This window comes from Populus euphratica, unplaced genomic scaffold, assembly GCF_000495115.2.
Source record: "Populus euphratica unplaced genomic scaffold, PopEup_1.0 scaffold1.1, whole genome shotgun sequence".
Classification (NCBI taxonomy): domain Eukaryota; kingdom Viridiplantae; phylum Streptophyta; class Magnoliopsida; order Malpighiales; family Salicaceae; genus Populus; species Populus euphratica.
In genome coordinates this window covers 6,558,659-6,570,527 of record NW_011499845.1, presented here as the reverse complement: position 1 = coordinate 6,570,527, position 11,869 = coordinate 6,558,659, and the positions used below count along the sequence as shown (strand labels likewise).

Here is an 11,869-nt window from a genome sequence, read left to right as displayed (position 1 = left end):
AATATTTATGAGTATTTGATATTATGATGCATTATATTTTTTAAAAGTATTTTTTATTATAAAATATATTAAATTATGATTTTTTATTTAGTGAATCAAAATTATTATAAAAACACTTAAAAAACATTAATTTAAAACTTTCTAGATATAAAAAAATTTAAAAAATAAAAATTATCATAATATCATCAATATCAAACGAACACTTAAGTGTTACATAGATAACATATTCCTACAAGACTGATAAATGCTCTAGAAATTGAAAAGCTTCGCCATAAATCAAAACATTCATTGATTTGCAACGTGTTTCTAAAAATAAATAAAAAAATTCACCTGTACGGACATAGAGGCGTGCACAAAGACACGTGAGATTGGTAGCCAGAGAATTACCACGTGACCTGAGAAACGGTAAATCTTTGGTATTATCCGTTAACATTGACACGTAACAATTGGCAGCTACAGAAAGAGACAGTACGTGGGTAATGTTGTGAGCGAAACTCAATAGAGTTGTGACACGTGTTGGATCATTTCCTTCCCGGTGACTACCAAACAGTATAATGTCGCAACTCAATAGAGTTGTGAGCGAAACTCAATATAACGTGGCAGACCGTTACTTGTACGAAAGAACGGCACGGTACAATTTATTTCAATTAAGGCGAGAAATTGGAGGAGGCCAGAAACGTTTCACTCTTGTTTTCCAATCCAAGGGATATACAGTGATTTTTTTATCAAATGAAGTTGTGATCCTATCATACTTATTTTTATGCTACCACTTTTTTTTTTAAAAAAGAAGTACTATGAAATACTACAGCTTCAAAAATTAATAAAATAAAACAGCTTTTACATATCATAATTTAAAAACATGATATGTATAAGTTATTATTATTTAGAATAGAGACTTATAAAAAAATTATAAATTAGGATGCACATAAAAAATGAAAAAAAAAAGATGTTGGAAATACATTGAAAATTGATTACAATACCACTAATATCATAAAAAGATATCAATAAAATAAATCCAATGATATTTAAAAAATTATTAACAATAATTCTAAAAAATTTACTTGTCATTTTATACAAATGAGTTACCCCATCATATTTGGATGATAATTATAACTACTCAAATAATTATTAATAATTTTTTTTGATATCATTAAATTCATTTATTTTAGTTTTGTTTGATGATATCAATAATATTATAGTATAAGATTGAGTGTGTCTCCATGCTTTTTTTTTTCTTCCTCTCTCTTGTCTCCCATCTTCTAATATGAAACTATTTCATAATTTTTTCTAGATTTAACTATTATGAACAAAGATAAGTTATGCATGTTGTGTTTTTTAGTTATGATATACATAAATTGTGCTATTTTATTATTATTTTTAAAAACATATTATTTAAAAAAAAAATCATGCTGATTCTATTTTAAAAAAATCTATTTTTACCTGCTTCGCTTTTGCAGTGGTGCAGGCTTGTAAAATTCTGTATTGATAGGACAATTATTTTATATTCCTTAAATTTGATCGATGTATACATCATCCCCACGGAAATAAATCTCCTTTCCTGGTTGATTGGCTCATCTTGTTGTCCACTTAACTTTGCGCTTCCCTCCTTTATTCTTTTCTTTTCCTTCTCCATCCATTCGCTCCCTTGACTGGACTGAAAGAGGACAATTTCATCTATTGGCATCTACCATGTCCTTGTTAATTCAATTCATCTACTTATTCTACGAGGTATTTTAAAATATCTACATATTTTTCTCTAAATACAACGAATAATTAAAAGGTTTTGTTATTTATCATGTACTTGTATACCTCTTCAAAGCATGCCCTAGAATCTCATGATCATTTAAGTCTGGGTTAAAACCGACTAGATTTGAACTAGTTTACAGCTAGCATTGCATAATCAGATAAGACTGGTTAAATTAAAATTGTTCTTGATTGTCAAAAAAAAAAAAGAAAAGGAAAGAAGGTACAATGCATGTAAAACAATTATTTAGTAAGTAAGGGTCTAACTCAGTGGTGGGAGGGGCTTGTCCTCTGTCTCCACACATGGGTTTAAGCCTTACTGTGCACGTCTGTCACCCCCGCGGTGTCTTACTTGCTCACTGGGCTTGCAGGATGTTCAGTGAGCCGTGGGGATTAGTCGTGATGCGCGTAAGCTGGCCCGGACACCCCACGTAAATAAAAAAAAATAATTATTTAATGTTATTGTTAAATCAGATTTAACGGATTTATTTGACTTTTTTTTATTTAATTTAAATTTAAATTTAAATTATGTTAAGAGTTTATTTGACACGATTTAATCGACCTGATCTGTTAAAAAACAAGCTGCAAAACTGGTAAAAGAAATTTAAAAATAAAATCGATGAAAAAAATCTTGTCCCAACTTCTTAATCAATCTAGATTTTAAATTAAATTATATAAAAATTATTATAATATAGTTTAATTGACTTAATTAGTTTAAAAATATCTTAACTAATATGATTTAGTTAATTTAATATATTTAAATACAATTTAAATAATTGTTTGAAAAAAAAATACGGGATTAGATTTAGGAAAAAAATGCTAAATTAAAAGAAAAGATAAACGAGGAAATGGTAAAAAACAAAGACGGGGCTGAATTGAAAAACGAAAAAGGTAAAAGGAGGAGCTTCACTGTATATGAATGGCAGAAATATATGTGGATTTGAAGGAGGGAATAATTCGAGGGTGGTGATTTACCTGTGAATCTTTGTTTATGAAAGAGACTGCGGTTGTTAGAAGAGATAATAGTTTGCAACAGAGGAGAACTCATAAATTTGCGAGAGGAGATACTTTTACCAGTATGGAATAAGTGGGTTACTTTTTTTATTTATTTTTTACTGGTGTTTTCGATTGGTCGTGATATTTGGTGGGATACTTTTACCACTATGCAATATTTTTTTTATGGGTTATTTTTTTAAAAAATTACAGGTGTTTTTTATTCTCGTCAATATAAATATTTTATTTTATATTCTATAATTGTCAATAAAGTATTGGTGTAATGATTACGGTATTACTATATTTTTATATAAATATAAATCCAATTTCTAAATACGACTAGCCTGGTTTTTTAAAGAAATATAAAAATATCTAGTTAAAAAAAAATTCACAATTAAAACTATTCATTTATTTATTCATCACTCATGAACATACATTTTTATTTAAAACTGTTATTTTCACTGAAGATCACTAAGATAAACAAAGTAACTTATAAAAAATTAATGATAGCACGTGTGCCATTTTAAAACCGGCACTTTCAATAAGGACCATTATAATATAGTAACATATAAAAAATTAATGATGCCACATCACTCCACTTTTTTCACCTTAATGACTGAACAAGAAAGGAATACAAAAATAATTTTATAACAAAAAACTTATCTTAAAAATAAAATCAATAACAGTAATCACTAGCACAATCTATAAACAATAAAGAGCAATTTATTCACTTTATATGTCCTTTATTCCATGAGAATTTGAGAGTCATTCAATCAAATTATTTGATATAACTCGACCAAAAAAATTATAATTTCAGAACTTTTCAAACAAATGAGCGTCTTAGTTTTCTGGTATTCTACTCTTCTTATATTTTTTTTTCTGAATATATATTCAATTTTCTCATAAATAGTCAACGAAAAGTTGATTGTAATTACATGTTAATCAATAGATAAATCATAATATTTTTTTAAGTTAATAAAATTAAATATATATCAAAGCCAGGTAGAAAATATTTATTTGATATCATGACGGTGTTTACAATTATAGTTTAATTTTTTTATATAAAAAATAGTGTTTACAATTATAATTTAATTTTTTTATAAAAAAATATTTTTTTTCATAGCCAAAATTAAAATAAAGTGTTTTTTAATGGAATTCATATAAAAATATTGTATATATTAACTAATCAAATGCATTTAAAATTATAATCAAAGTAAAATAACAATGTATCCTCCTTTTCCTTTTATTTCTAGATTTCTTTTGATCCCCAAAAAAATTTGTCTATATTTCTAATTCAATCTTTTGTTCTTGGTTATCTAGTTATTCTATTACTTTAGGTTTACATGTAATTACATTGATTTTAGTAAGATGTGTTTTAGATATGTGTGGTTTAAATTAATATAAGATAAAAGGAATTTTGATTATAGTTTTTCTTGCGATAATCCGGGACGAGGTGATATCTATGATATTTCAACTGAAAACACATTTTATTTGACAGTTTATTAAGTGTGAAATACTATTGAATGAGTTATTTTTTATTGGTATTTGAAGCACATAATAGTATGTCAATATAACATTTTACAGTTCAATGAAATACATTTAAAATAATAATTAAAGTAAAATATATTTTCAATCATATTTATCCATACTTCCAAATGAAATCTAACTAATTCAAAAAATGCTTTTTACAATGCTTTTTACACCTGCAAATAACAGAAGAGTTTTAAGTGTTTAGCTTAAAGAAATGAAAAAAAAAAAAACCCGAAAATGCCGTGTAATCATTCATAGAAAAAATAAGAAGCTTGAGATGAATTACACATCACTCTTTGATAATTTATCGCGATAAATTTATCATCTGAGCATCTCAAGTCACTTGTATGAGTTGAGACAGCTATTAAAAAAGATGAGCTCATCAACCCACCGAGAGAAACTCTTCACGTGACAAGTACACGTGTTACACTCCCAGTCGAAGAGAGGCGTTACCACCGACAAGTGGGCCAGCTTGCAGCAACTTGCTGGTAATGTGTCCATTAAAGAGTTCCGCACGTGTTGTGTTACCGGACAAACCAGTAACCAAACTGGATAAACCGGTAACTATCACACCTAGTATTTTGATAATTCTTCGAAAAATTAACGGTCAAGATCTTAGACAACCTAAAAAACAACCACTCCTGCTTTAAATAATAGAAGCATGGCTGGGATTTCTCTCTCTTTTCTCTCTCCAGGAATTTTGGTCTTTTGAAGAGTAGAGAGATTGATTGATTGATCCGTATTGTAATTGCGCTCGTCTTTCGAGGTTGGTCTTAGCTGAATTCTCTGTAGTAAGCTAGTTCTTTTGAAGAGAGTGAAATGGAAAGAGATTTTTTGGGTTTGAGTTCAAAAGAACCATTGACTGTGGTTAAGGAGGAGGTAAACGCTGATGGGTGTAAAGAGTCAGGTATCTTCTTCTTCTTGCCTTAAAAAAAAAGTTTTTTTTCCCATCTTTTGCTTTGGTTTTGTGATTCTAGCATTAAAATGAATTGCCTGTGCGCTTAGTTACATTTAGAATTAGTTGTGATATGAAATCGTGTAGCTTCGCTTTTACTTTGGTGTGGAAAATTTTCTCCTTTTCTCGTACCTTGTTAATTCTGAGTGCATGGCTGGTGCAGCCGCGAGTCTGTGACTGTGATGTTCGAATTGAATGAATGAAAAGAGAGAGTAATTGTCTCATACGGTTGAGAAATTATGAAGTTTTTTTTTTTTAAAAAAATCTTTGCTGAATTTATTTGTTCGATACAGTGTATATATACAACCAAACCAATATATATATGCATATATGCGCGTCGCCATATATGTACTGTTGACGGATTATACCTGTGAGATAATGATTCAATTTGGTATCAGTGCCTGTTTACATCGATATTATAGTTGCTTGTCTTCATATGTTTGACTGTTTATCCCAACAAGCAATTTTGGATTATATACAGAAGGTTGATTTTCCCAGTTTAGCTTTAAAGAGTGTGCCATCTGGAGTCTGATTCAAACATTTTGAGCTTCCTTTTCCCTAATTTGATAGTGACCGAAAGTTGAGTGTTATGTTACTTTCCCGGATTTGTTTTGAATTAAAAGGTTACGCAGTTGCTAATCCTTTTGTTGAAATCTATACGATTTGCTACAGGTCTAGGGATGCAGTGGCCCTTCTCTAACAAGGTCTCCACCCCTCGTCATTCCACGGCTGAAATCCAGGTATGGTATAGTTCCTTCCTTTTCCTTGTGTTTGATAATATGTTTACGTTGAGTAGCTGTTAGGCATCAATGGAAAGTTAGTTAACGAAGCTCCCTGGAATAATCAACTTATCAGCTGGGTATGCTTAAAAATCCTGAAGGAACAAACTTTCACTTCCGTTTGCTATTTAAAATGAGCTGGACGAATATTTCCCTGGGTGCTAATTTAGGCAAATGTTTATCATCAAATCCCATTTTATTTAATATATAAGAGCTAATGTCATTATTCCCCCATGGATTTTTATCATATAGAAATTATTCAATCTCAATAGACAAGGTGGGACTCATTTTTCACTGACTGCTTATCCTGTGCAACACGATGTGCATTCTATGCATCATCCTCATGATGTGAAGATGTTTCCAGTCTCCAATCATGCAATTCCAATTTCTATGGGCAACCATTTCTTCAAGAATCATTATCCAGCAACGGGTCAGAATATGGCTGGGACTACCACGAAGCCACAGTTGCTAGGAGGAATTCCTGTCACAGCTCCACATTCAATTTTTCCAATGGTTGGTTCTGTTGCTGGGTTAACAGACTCAAGGTAAGGCATCGCTTTATTCTTTAAATGAACACTTCCAAATATTTCTTACAATGAACATCAATTGAAACATGTTTATTGGAACAGTGTCAAGGCATCCGGGTCTCCTGCTCAATTGACCATCTTTTATGCTGGCTCAGTCAATGTCTATGATGATATATCCCCTGAGAAGGTTTTTTCTTGGTCTTTCTTTCTTCCGTATAAATGTGTGTGCCGGCTGTTAATTTATTGTCTAATGGGAAATGTTGATCCTAATTCTGGTTTCTTTATGGAATCCTACGCAGGCTCAGGCAATCATGTTCTTGGCTGGAAATGGGTCTTCCATTTCATCTAACTCGGCACAGCCAATAGTGCAAGGCCAGGCATCTAGCTCTAAGCCAGCAGCAGCTGATCTTGGTCCCGTGAACCAACCTATGATGTCCACTCCACCATGCTCTCGTCTCTCAAGCCCATCACATACTGGTGCCCAATCAGGGAGTGGGTCAACTAGTACTGAGGAAATCATAGCAACTAAAACCACAGGAGCTGTGACCACTCATGTTACCAAACCAGAGCATCAAAAGACAGCAAATGTAGTGGGATCTGTTACTACAACCACCATGATGCCATCTGGTATGATCTTTTTTTCCTCTCTTGAAGGTGATGTTCTAACATATATTGTCCCCTTGAGAAACTTTCCAACTAAAGGATTTTTAAATTATGCAGCACATTCATTCAGAACTTGTTACATGGTCTGCAGATTAGGTTTTTGTTTGTCTACGTTTGCAATGTATAATTGATGGCTAACCCCTGTCACTGCAGTCCCTCAGGCTCGAAAAGCATCCTTGGCTCGGTTTTTAGAGAAGCGCAAGGAAAGGTGAGTTCTTATTGAAGGAAGAACTAAAGATGCTTGTTTACACTATCACTTCGACCATGATGCTCAAATCCATTTCATAATTATTAACAATTACACTTTATATGGTGAGCCAAAGCAAGTACCTGTGGAGATGCACTACCATGCGTAATTTAGCTAGGCCTAGAACTCTTGCCTCTTTGGTAGTTATATCTTTAGAGAAGACCACCTTTTCAAAAGGCTGAATCGGGGCCTGGAATTGGAGACATATTATATCTGGTGTTAGACTCCAGAATTTTCAAGCCTGCCTTTTGTTTTGCTTTGGGTATGAGGGGCACATTTACCACCAGTATAGAATCAGTTTTTCAAAAAAAAAAAGGGTGGAAAGTATAAAAATATGATGCTACTACCTTTGCTATGTTCCTGGAAAAATTGTATTTCAATGTAGTGATACTATGGATGCAACGATTAGCTCAACTAAATCGTCCGGCTCCTGAATTGATACCTTTTCTGTGAATGTAGGGTGATGAATGCGGCACCATACAACCTCAATAAGAAATCTCCACATTTTACCAACCCTGAACCCTATTAAGCAAGTTATCTGCAATCTCTGCAGCCTGAACTGGTTGTTCTTTTAGCAAGAAAAGGGAGTGGACCACTATGCATGAAGCCAGAGCAGAAGGGAATAATTATTGAGATTTTGTGTAGCAAGTTAAAGGTGTCAGTAGTGTTTTCTTTTGTAGAATGATTGTAATCACGACTCTGTTTGATCGTCAAACCTAACTCTTATTCTATTCTATTCTACTATACACTAGAGGTGTACAACTCAGCTGCTTTACTATTCATATGCTTTGCTATTCATGTAAACGAAGAAGCAACTTGTATTTTTTTTATCTCTCTTTTTTCTTTCATTTTTATTGATTTCTATAATTTTTTTTGTTGGTTTGTGTATGATTTTGTGAGTGGTTTTTTCCTTGTAACCAAGTAAAAAATAGTTTTAAAAAATAAAGTTAGCAAATTTAATAGAATTTTCAGCTCAAGTTTTTAATTTAACTGGTTAAGCAGTGAAATCTAGATTAGTTTTATATATTATTATTTTAATATAAAAAAAATACCATGTTATTTACATGCTTGAAGTGTTTTGGAACTTGCTAAATTCATTAAATATTAAAGATATGATATAATTTGAAGATTGATTTAAATAAAAATTGAGTTGTGAGGTTTTAATATTAACTTGTTAGTTTAAGTTTAATAATAATATTAAATAAAATTTTATTACTTATTAATTTTTTTTATGTTCACAACATTTTTTTATCAGAACTATAAACAAATAGAATACATAACTAGTGTAGGGTTTTCCTCCTTTGCCTTTTTTTCCCCATTACCTTGTTAATGCTATTGGATTCTTTAAATGTAAGATTAAAATTTATATTTCTATTACCAAGATTTTACACAGCATTTCAGTTATGACTATGCAACTCTCATTTTGCTTTTGTTTTTCTTTAGGCTTAAGCTTCTTTATAATAGTTTTTTTTTAAAAAATACTTTTCAACTAAAAAATTATTGGTTTTTGTTTTTGCTTAACCTATCAAATGTCTAGACTAGAAGAATTATTAATTTCTTTTACTAACTTAACCTATTAAACACACATTCATCTAAATTATAAAAAGTACATTAGCTGAGTACAGGTTTTATGTCAAATCAAGTTACGAGTTGCTTGATCAGTTCCATTGACTTAAAAATATGTTTGTTTTTAAAATAGTTTTTATATTGTAGCTTTAAAAAGTAAATTTAAAAAAATATACTTAAGTATAGTTAATTGAATTTAAATATATATTTAAGAAAAATTATGGTATAAAATATTTAGTAGTTATATTTGAAAGTATGGTTATAGTTGCTTTTAAAGTGTTTTTTATTTAAAAAATATATAAAAATATTTTTTTATTTTTAAAAAATTATTTTTAATATATCCGAAAACACAAAAAAATAATATTAATTTGAAGTAAAGAAAAAATAAATTTTTTTTTTAAAATTAATTTTGAAACGCAAAAACAAATAGAATTTTACAAAACTCAGTTAAAAAAATATATAAAAACTGTTTCATAAAAACTGTATTTTAAACTGAATATTTTAATGAGTTCCATATCATAAAATACAATTTGGTTTGTTGTCAAACACTTTAATGCATCCAAGTAAAATTAGAAAAGATAAGATTTAAGAGTGATGTTGTATTAGATTGTCATTCTAATTTTTTTAAATATTATTTAAATTTTTAATTTAAAAAAAATTAAAATGACAATCTAAATGCAACATCACTCTTAAATCTTACCTTTTCTAATATATATATATAAAATAAGGTGGAACAGTAAAGGTTTTTTAAAAGTTACTTGGAAGGGAAGAGTTAGAATGATAATGGTTATTACAGTTTTAAAAAATATTTTTAATTGTGATTTAAAAAAATAAGTTAAAAAAGGTAGGTTTGATTAAAAATAGTATGAGATGAATTATTGATTTCAAGATAAATAAAAAATAAATTATTTTATCTTCCACAAAATTAATATTTAAAAAGCAGTTATATGTGATTTCTAATAAAAAAAAAAATTGTTTAACAAACTAAATAATTCTTTTTATTAAATAAAAATAAAAATTATCACAATAATACTAAATGTATATAAAATAACCTTCGAATTTTTTTTGAAGAGCCTGATTATTTTTTATTTAAAAAACATTTTAAAAAAATTTGAAGTTTTGTTTTTAATTTTTGCTTTAATATAATTTTTTTATAATTTTAAATTATTTTGGTATATTAGCATCTAAAATAATTTTTTTTAAAATAAAAAGTATTATTATTATATATTTTATAATAAATATCAATTTAAAAAACAAGCATATTACAGTAACGTCATGCTATTGAATTCATATTAACATGGAAGCATGATCGAACACATTTTACACATGAAGCAATAGCTACAAGTCTCCAACGACAAAAGCTAGCTAACAGTCTAATTGGTCCACGCCAAAGTTAAAAGTCACGGCCATGTCAGACGGTGATTGGGTGACATTTCCTCTCGTAGTTTGCGTCGGATAGAAGTTCTGTGAAAGATATGATTTAACTTCATATCTTGAAAAAAAAAAAAAAACAGCCTCACCTCTTATAAATCAAAGATTGAGGACTCAATATTCATGGAGACATAATTCACGCGCTCAGACAGGGGATCCTTGATGATAAATGAAAATTAACGAGAGTGGGCAGAGATAGAAAGAACAGTTAATGCAAAGTGGCAGACAAAATACAAATGTGGAGAGCTGAGAGATCTGGAATCGATTGGTTTTGTCGTCATGCGGACACATAATTCACGTGCTCATACAGGGGATCATAAGTGGCTGTCCTTTCTGGAATTTGAATGTTTCTGCTCTATTCGGTTGTTGGATTTGAATTTTCTTTTCAAGCATCGATGCGTATATGGATAGATTCGTGGCTTTTTATTTGCATGCACAGCACTCCATTTGAGAAGCAATATCATGTTCAGAAAAACTCTATATATTAAATTGGAATTAAAATTTAAAATGCATCTGCGAATTTAGCTATATATATATATATATAATTTTTTTTTCCAAGCAAAGCCACAAACCCTTCCCTCATTTTTTCGGAAAACCTGGACAGCATTCAAAATAAACACTTGAACAAACTCATTAGCTTTTAATCTAAACATCAAAACCTGAAGACTCAAAACTGATCATCTGAAGCGTCAACCTATTCGTCCTCCTCCTCTACCGCTGCCGCCACTTACCACATCAGAAGCTCCCATCTTTCTAGAACCATCGTCCATCAATTCAGGTATTATCGGTCCCAGATCTTCAAGAATCCCAGTATTACCCTCCTCAACATCAAAATTCGCCTTCGTACTCTAGCCGCTGCCAATCCTGGAATCCCACTCCTCCCTGAATCCAACTCCTCCCTGAATCCAACTCCTACACGGTAATACCCCCAATAAAACCCTGGCCTCAACGCCTCTATCCAAAACGCCTAATCTCCAGGATCCACACACCAAGAAAACCTGGACCTCGCCCTCCAAATCTTCAACGCGCAAGGAAACATTTACGCGAATCAAAAGAATTCAACACGGACCTTCTATGAGATTATTGAATGTTTTTGTACGTGATAAAAAGTACGATGCAGGGGGTTTCTGTGCTGAACAGTAAGGCTAGATATGGGGTTTTGCCTTATGAAGTTAATTGTAGTATTTTGATTAAGGCCCTTGATCAGGGAAAAAAATAGATCCAAAGGTGATGTTTTATATAATTATTTTTAATTAAAAATGTATTAAAATATTTTTTTTAGCATTTCTATAATTTCTTAACATCAAGTAATCGAAATATTTAAAATAATATTAATTTAATAACTTAAATGGATTTGTTCCGCGGCGGGGCGATTTGGTTAATGCTGACAAGATTTTTAGTTTATTGCAACAGTCGAAAGCAGGTTTATGGTTTT

General features: G+C 30.5%; 1 protein-coding gene across 4 annotated transcripts; it reads left to right on the top strand.

Annotated features, from left to right (window-relative positions):
• Positions 1 to 4,891: 4,891 nt before the first annotated feature.
• Positions 4,892 to 8,271, top strand: LOC105125264 (protein TIFY 6B-like). Of its 4 annotated transcripts, XM_011025650.1 has the most exons (8): positions 5,087 to 5,173; positions 5,706 to 5,801; positions 5,894 to 5,961; positions 6,253 to 6,545; positions 6,630 to 6,714; positions 6,827 to 7,154; positions 7,344 to 7,398; positions 7,897 to 8,271. In XM_011025650.1, exons 3-8 carry the CDS (start codon positions 5,902 to 5,904, stop codon positions 7,964 to 7,966), a joined length of 891 nt encoding a protein of 296 aa, XP_011023952.1. In that variant the 5' UTR covers positions 5,087 to 5,173; positions 5,706 to 5,801; positions 5,894 to 5,901; the 3' UTR covers positions 7,967 to 8,271. The 4 variants fall into 4 exon arrangements, with proteins under 4 accessions (XP_011023960.1, XP_011023944.1, XP_011023935.1 ...); XM_011025658.1 differs by lacking the exon at positions 5,706 to 5,801 and having other exon boundaries at positions 4,892 to 5,173; positions 6,355 to 6,545; XM_011025633.1 differs by lacking the exon at positions 5,706 to 5,801 and having other exon boundaries at positions 4,910 to 5,173.
• The last annotated feature ends 3,598 nt before the right edge of the window (positions 8,272 to 11,869 follow it).